This window comes from Fringilla coelebs (assembly GCF_963513975.1).
Source record: "Fringilla coelebs genome assembly, chromosome: 28".
In the NCBI taxonomy this organism is placed as follows: domain Eukaryota; kingdom Metazoa; phylum Chordata; class Aves; order Passeriformes; family Fringillidae; genus Fringilla; species Fringilla coelebs.
This window is the reverse complement of record NC_140054.1, coordinates 2,734,194-2,741,998: the sequence shown is the minus strand read 5'-3', so window position 1 is coordinate 2,741,998 and position 7,805 is coordinate 2,734,194. Positions and strand designations below refer to the sequence as shown.

The following is a 7,805-nucleotide window of genomic DNA, read 5'->3' as shown; positions in this document are numbered from 1 at the left end:
GTTTCCGCAAGGCCCCGGCGCGGAGCTGGGCGCGGTTGGCGTGGCGGACGGGCGCAGCGGAGCCGCTGCTGTGGCTGCTTTCACGGGGGGTTCGTGCTCCAGAGCCTGCCGGACGGCCCCTTCTGACCCGGCCCGGGCTGCCGCTGCCTCGGGGCTGTGGTGTCGGGGCAGGCGGTGCCCGTCCCGGCTCGTTAAAAGCCAGGTGGCACAGCGAGGTTTTATCCTCCTCTCCCGCCGCATCCCCCCTTTAGTGCCATCTCTTGGAGAGTGCGGGACTTGGTGGTCAATCCAGCTGTGCTTGGTTCCACCTCTGGTATCTGCAGCCCGGGGATGCCGAGATGGGATGAGGGACAAGAGACCTCCCGCACCACTAACCGGGAAAAGTTTCTCCCGGTGTAGCTGAGCGGTGAACAGAGCCCCGGGAGTGCGGGTGACACGGTGAAGGACAGCGGGAGGTGCCCGGTGCTCTGCGAGCAGCGCGCTGCCCTTGCCCGGCCGGGTCCCCAGCAGACGCGGTCAGAGGCCGGTCAGCAATTCCAGGCTGGCAACCCGCTGCCCATTGTGGGCACATCTGGGGAAAAAGGGGAGCTGCCTCCTCACCTTGTAGCGTCCCTCATTCCACTATCTGTGTCTGCACCTTCCACTGACTGCACTAAGTCCCCATCATTAAAAATATTAAATGGAAAAGTTGCTTTATCCTAGAGCAGCCAGAGTTTTCTTTCGTTTACATCATTTCCTTTCCCTGGACAGAAATTTCTAAATGTCTAACTTCATGCCACTAAGCTTTTTTCTTCAAAACACCAGTCTGGGCAGTGGCAGCCCTTGTTGCCACGGGCACTGTACCACCAGCTGCAGCTATGCTGTTTCTGCATGACACAGAGTAGGCAGCTTGTCTCTCACTTGGATCCCGAGATTTGGCATTTATCATTTCCTCGGTTTCCATTCACTCTCTTCCTCGCACTGCAGACCCCACCCAGCAGCTGGTTCAGTTGCCTCCTTGGTGAGGGGCTTCTTTCTCTTCCTTTATCAGCTCAGCTCAGTCTGTTTCCCGTCACCTCCCTCCATCACTCATGCTGGGTGGGTCAGGACTTTAGCTCACACCCTGTGCTTTCCCTCCAGCAGCAGTTCAGTTCACTGTGCCAGTGCTGCTGGCATCTGGTGGCACAGGAGGCTGAGGAGTGTCTCTCCGTCCTTAGTGAGGATTTGCTCTTGTTTGCACTGCTGCACGATGAGGACTCACCAAAGCCTGAGGCATGGTTGCAATGCTTGTGTCTTGGATTGGAAGTGTGGGTGCTGGGTTTCCAAAACCCAAAGCAGGGTGCCAGCACCACTGGTAGAAAACTTTCCCCCCAGATGTCCCCACAATGACTGATAGAAAGGCTGCATAGTCCCAGGGGAGTGGGGTGTAAGTAATGTGGGCAGGTGTGACCAGAGATGATGGGCAAGGAGAGATGACAAACACAATAAAATCACAAATGATTTGGGGAAGCAGCAGAAGCTGTCAGTGTGTCTGACAACAGAGGATCCATATGGGTGTAGTAGCTTTAAACAAATAAAAGTAACTCATGCATCTTGTGCACAGCTTGATAACGTGAGAAGTGGATGGCTCTAGGATGCCATGAACACCAGAGGCATGAGATTCAAAAAGGATTAGCCAAACTTACAGAGAGGAGATTTCTCTGTGGTTATTCAAAATGTCTGTTTGAGTCATCTTCCAGTTCATGGTCCCTGAACTGACTCTTCAGGTATTCTTGCTATTCTGTACTCCCTCTGTTTGTATGATGAATTTAAGTGAGGTGTCTGAGTTGATCTTGCTGCTACTGATATATGCATGTCCCTACTAAAATTACTTCTGTGTGTGCTGCTTCTTCTGCACCAGTTCTGGCATTTGTTCTGTTTATCAAACTGGCAGACAACTAACTCAGTCAATACTTCTCTGTCTCTAGTGAGTTAAATTAGCCCACTGTTTTCTAAGCCAGTGGTTCTTGCTTCTCTCTGCAAATTAGAAGTGGAGATACTCCTGTTATTACCTGATTCCAGGTGTTCAAGTTTTAAGCATTTAGAAGATCAGAGTCATTATAAGATCCTAATATTTATTTAATTAATTTCTAACAGCTCCTGACAGAGCTGGAGCCTTGGTTGTGCAAGAAGCCACACAGAGTTTAGGAACAGTATTAAATCCACGGGCAGCAGGGAAAAAGAAACAGAATCATGCTTGTGTGGACAGAAGTGCTGCATGGCTTGCTAGTCTCACATCATTATCAGCAGTCTGTATAGCAGTGTAAGTTTTGTTGGGTTTGGGGTTTTGTGTGTATGACTGTTTCTTGTTCCTAGAACCAGCTAGGTGCCACCAGGAGTCCCCACAGAAGCCTGCAGCCGTGTCAAGGTGTGGTAACAAAGGAACTGAGAAGCCTGCAGCACATAAGAAACAGGCTGATGTCATGTTAGTTTGAACTGCTGCCATCTTCCTCTCAGTCAGAAAGCATATTCAGTGCAGTGAGAGCACCATCTCCTCAAACCAAGGGTTTTCATATCCATCTTCACCAGCTACAGAAGGAGCCAGAACCTGACACACCTGCAGAACACCAGGATGGGGAGTGGCAGTTGCTGGAAATAATAAACAGGATTTACACACACTATCAGGAGGGTTGGTCTGAACACATCTTCACTACTGATTCTTCTACACAAGTCTCATTTCAATCTTGCAACCTAGGTAATGTAAATAATGTCATCCAAGTCAGTTGTTTTGAGGGGATGTTTCACCTCTTCCTGGAGCAGACATCTTAAAAATGTCAGCTAAATTAGGTCTACACATGGGGCCAGAAGGGGTGCGTTTAAGGATGCCAAGGGTGCTTGCCAATATAATTTCAAGATTGGCACCATAGCTACAACTGTCTCTCCTAACATTTGTTCAAGGACTGGCAAGGTTTACTGCAGAGAGAGTTGTGAACTCAAAAAAGAAAAGCAGGGTACCGCATAGTTGCCATGGTAGTTCAAAATTTGAAATTGTCTATCCATCATTAACTGCTATGGAATAGACAGGAAAATACAAAGCATCAGTACCAAAGTACCTTTTGCATTAGAATATCAGAGTGGGAAAAAATCATAATTGTCAATGAAAGCATTCTGACATTGTGTTATAAAGTGTGTTCTGCAAAAACATTTCCATCATGTCATAGACTGATTATAAACAGGAAAAGGACTTTTGGGCATGTTTGTTTGTGAAGATGAGATCTGTTCCTCAATAGGGCTTCATATACTTAAGTAGTCTTACATACTGTTCTTTTGCTCCTTTGTGCATTTTGTTCCTATTGTGCATTGGTTCCTTTGTACTCTCCTGGCAAGGAGCTGCTTTCAGATTGGTGAGCATGGTGGGATTGCTTCAATGACCATATTTCTTTCATGTAGGAAAGTTCAGGTTTGTCCTGGAGGAATGATTATATTCCATGTTCATTGTCCTGCCAGTCTTCTGTCATGCTGACTCCTCATTGCTGCCACTCATCCTCTTCCCTGGTTGTAGGAATAACCTGCACTGGAATTTAAATGCAGGGTGCTGCAGTGAACACACATGCTTTGATATATATTTAGCTATTTCTTCTGTTTTCAATAAATATGATATTGAATGATATTATAATATCATTGAGATAATGGATATTATAATATTATTTAAATAATTGATAATATTTATCTTATAATATCACTGAAGTAACTATCTTCTTGGACATATCAATATGTACTTCTGTACAAACACAACATGTTTTAACTTATCTTTGTGCTCAATATTGCAAGAGCTTCACTGGAGAGGCACTGAGGTATCACTCAGCCCTCACGTACCTTCTGTGAAATACATTTGTGTGCTCTGGACTGCAATTCACAGAGCATTGTAAAACATGGTAAGTATGGACATTGATCTCTGTGACATGAGAGCCTCCTCCTTTCAACTCAGAGGCTGTAGGTGCTATTTAATTTATGATCATCTCTAGCAAGTGTTTTCATCTGCCAGTTCTATATCACTGTTTTTTCCAATAGAAATTAATGAGGCATGCTATCAAATATTCACAATAAGAATGGTGTAATATTAGACCATGTGCCTTTTAAAATTAACCTATAATCTAACCAAAGAGAGGGCCTACTTTGTTTACTCTTGAATTAAACAGTGTCAAAGAAGAGTGGTTGATCATCTTCTTTTGCTGTATCTTGCCATTCTGTTCATAATTTGAAATTTTCAAGGGTAGGAAATACAGGAAGAGAACAAAAGCACAGTTGATACAAGCAGGGAATGGACTAGCCAACCTCTCAAAGGCCCTTCCAGGACCATGATCTGTAATTTCATATTTCACACTGAGCAGGTGAATCACCCAGGGGTCTTGGGAATCATCACAAACTGGCCCAAAGGTGAACATTTCAGACTGTCATCCTCAGAGGAGGATGAAAAGTTGACTGTGGCTATAACAGCAAATTGAACAGTACCAGGGAGTGGCCTCAGGTGTGGGAGTTCAGTTGTCCCCTGTCTAACTTCCCATATCTTGTCACCAAGGAGTGAAACTTCTGGCTATTTTATGAGGCCCTAGTCATTCCACACTGGCACTAACCATATTCTCCTGTTTCAGTTTATGCATGCAAAAAAGTTAAATAACAGAAATATAAGATCAATCATTTTCATGCTATTTATTTTGTAGCATTTTTTCACCAGCTGCTCTATTCATGATAAAATGTGTAATAATTAATTCAACTAAATTGTCTCCTTTCTACACTTCACCAAAAGCATAGCTTCAAATGCAGCATTTGTGAAATATCCACATAACTTACATCTGTGCTATGCTGCTCTGCCCTGCTGCTGATTATAGTCAGGCTGTGTCACACATCTTCTGAAAGAGTTACAGGTTTTATCAGCTTCACAGGGGTAAGATACATGCCATAGAAAATAGAAGGATCAGGTCCTGCTCTCCAGAAACTCTCTCAGCTGACATAAATGGTTAATAATATACAGCAGAAACACTAAGGTCTTGTAAATACACACACAATTTCCTCCCATCAGGGTAATGTGTCACCTCATCCCACAAGATAAACTCCCTGGTTCTCAACCTTGCCTCATTGCAAAGCCTATTTCATGTGTCATTAATCTTATTTACACACATGATCACTGCAGTGACCATGGACAAGTTCTGTTTTGGCATGTTCAATCCCAGACAGAAAGTATCAAACTGGCAAGAAATTCCCAGTTACATGCACAGAACAGGGGAGCAGCAGAGATGGGAATTACCACTCAGTTCCTTAGGAATAAAAGCATGGAAAGTTTCAGGTAGGCTGTGAGATTGCACAAGGGTCAGTTACACAGGAGGAGAGTCTCAAGAGGAGGACTTTTTGAAAAGTATTAGTTTTTGGAAAGCCTGTTTAAATTCTTCATTAAAAGCTGTATAAATGACTGGATTGATTAATGAGTTTAGGTAACCCAACCAGGTGCAAAAGTCCAGTAGGATGGGATGAAACCAACAGGCATCTTGGCAGATTGGTAGGACTAGGGATATGACAAAAAAAGGCAGCCAGCAGAAAATGAAAGCTCCCAGAATAATGCCTAAGGTTTTGGTAGCTTTCCTTTCTCTCGCAGCAGAAATTCTTTTCCTTTCCAGCGCACTATCTGCAAGTTTTATTTTAACATGACCCAGAAATATTGGGGATCCACCTGAATGGGAGTGCCCTTCATGGAGGCTGGCATTAATGGAGCAGAGGGAAGAGCCTGCAGAACCAGTGATCAGGTGTGCAGTGGTAAAACGTTTCCCATATAATGAGGGTGGCTTCAGAATCCTGGATCGAGCTGCTGCATAAATTCTCCCATACAATATCAGGAGGAGCACAGTTGGGATGTAGAAAGCTCCACAAGTCGAATAAATGGTGTAGGAAATTTGCTCTGTGTTTACAGCACACTTTGCAATTTCTTCATGAGCTTTCACCTGCCTCCAGAAAAAAGGTGGCACAGAGATACTGATAGATATCATCCAGACCACGGCAATCATGAGGGCTGCTCGGCCAGCAGTGCGGCGCTTGGAATATTCCAGAGCATCTGTGATAGCCCAGTACCTGTCCAGGGCAATGACACAGAGGTGCAGGATGGAGGCTGTGCAGCACGTGATGTCTGATGACAGCCAGATGTCACACAGCAGCTGGCCAAAGGCCCACGTGTGGGTGACAGTGTAAGCGATGCTGACGGGCATCACCAGCACGGACACCAGGAGATCAGTCACTGCCAAGGAGCCTATCAGGTAATTTGCAGGTGTGTGGAGCTTTCTAGTCAGAAAAATTGTGATAACGACAAAAACGTTTGCCAGGATTGTTGCCAAAGTTATAACAGCCAGAAGGACTGACAGTGAAATCTTCAGCCCGAGGAGGGTCCTTTCATCCCAAGACAGAGGTGTTTCAGTGATATTTAAGGATTTATTTGTCGAGCTCTGGAGAGAGAACTGTGCTGAATGGTTGTACTCAGTCATCCTCTGCTCTGATTTCACCTTCCAGTGTAATCTTTCTGGGACAATGAAGAAAGATGCTCACTTTTGTAGATAAAATAGAATTTTTCATACTTTGGTCGAACACTGAAGGATTATTAACTTGTTGAAAACTTCAGCTGACACAGTAGATAAGGTGCTCTCCTATGCAAGATTTTCCATCACATCACATCACATCACATCACATCACATCACATCAATTACATCATTGTTACAGCAAAATGTCATCCAGACACAAGTCTGGTGTACAACAATGAAAACAGTGCTATAAGTGATGAGAATTCAAGTGGTTTTCATCTTGAAGAAAACAAAATAATTCTTTGTTATCTTTTTTTCACACCTCCTTTCTGACCTAATCTTCTACAAAGTTTCATAAATCAATACTGAAGGGTAAGAGATGGAAAAGAAACATCTGGGCATGCAGTTGATGCTCCTTTGCTGGAGACAAAGCTACCCTCAAGATTATTTTCCTTTTCTCTCTAATAGCTGAGTGTCACATTTTTGGTATTTACAAGGGACACTTTATTAGTAGAGTACCTAACATATAGAACAATACTTCTGAATTCCTTCTGTAAACATAATTTCTCCCAGATTTGCAAATCAAGACTTCTTCAAGCACAGATCTCCATTTTCATTTATTTCTCCAGACTATTCAGGTTTTCCCTTCCACAATTAGTCTGCAAATGCTGAAGTCAGGTGCTGGGTGCCAGACCCCAATGCACTGGTGCACATTTCAGCACAGTTTGCAATCTGAAGGCTTTCCATAATTTTCCTTTTATTCACCAGGACTGGATTTCCTGAAGTCTTCACAAACCTGAAGGAAACATCCTAAGAGAGATTTCACTCATTTCCATGAGTACCAGAATGTCACCTGTATTATGCCAGCCCAACCCTTCTTGAAAGAGATCCTCAGAGTGGGTCAGGAATGGCTTTGAAGGGTGCTGTGAGGGCTACAAGGAGGAACACCCAACTTCTGCAAGGAGACAATCCCCAGGCCAGCCTTCTGCCAGCCCTGGAGGAGAAGAGCCTCTCTCAGTCACCACTGGTACCAATTCGTGCCATCCATCCAGGCACTCAGCTGGGAATCTGTGGAGCAAGAGGAGCAAAATATTCTACATGAACCATCAGCACTTTGAACTCAAACAGCCTCTCTTGAGCTCCTAAATCCTAATATAAGGAGCAACACTTTTCAGTTTGGTGTGTTTGATTTTTTTAATATGCAACCATCTTCTGTCAGTCGACCATTTTCAGACATGCTTTTTCTTTTGAGGTGTACTTTTCTAATAAGGAGACATAGAAAAGTCT

The 7,805-nt window shown here is 44.2% G+C and overlaps 1 protein-coding gene across 1 annotated transcript; it reads right to left on the bottom strand.

Moving 5' to 3' along the window:
* Positions 1-5,348: 5,348 nt before the first annotated feature.
* HTR1D (5-hydroxytryptamine receptor 1D) lies at positions 5,349-6,485 on the bottom strand (the record flags this gene model as incomplete). The annotated part of the gene is made up of 1 exon (XM_084222510.1): positions 5,349-6,485. One exon carries the CDS (start codon positions 6,483-6,485, stop codon positions 5,349-5,351), a length of 1,137 nt encoding a protein of 378 aa, XP_084078636.1.
* Between the last annotated feature and the right edge of the window lie 1,320 nt (positions 6,486-7,805).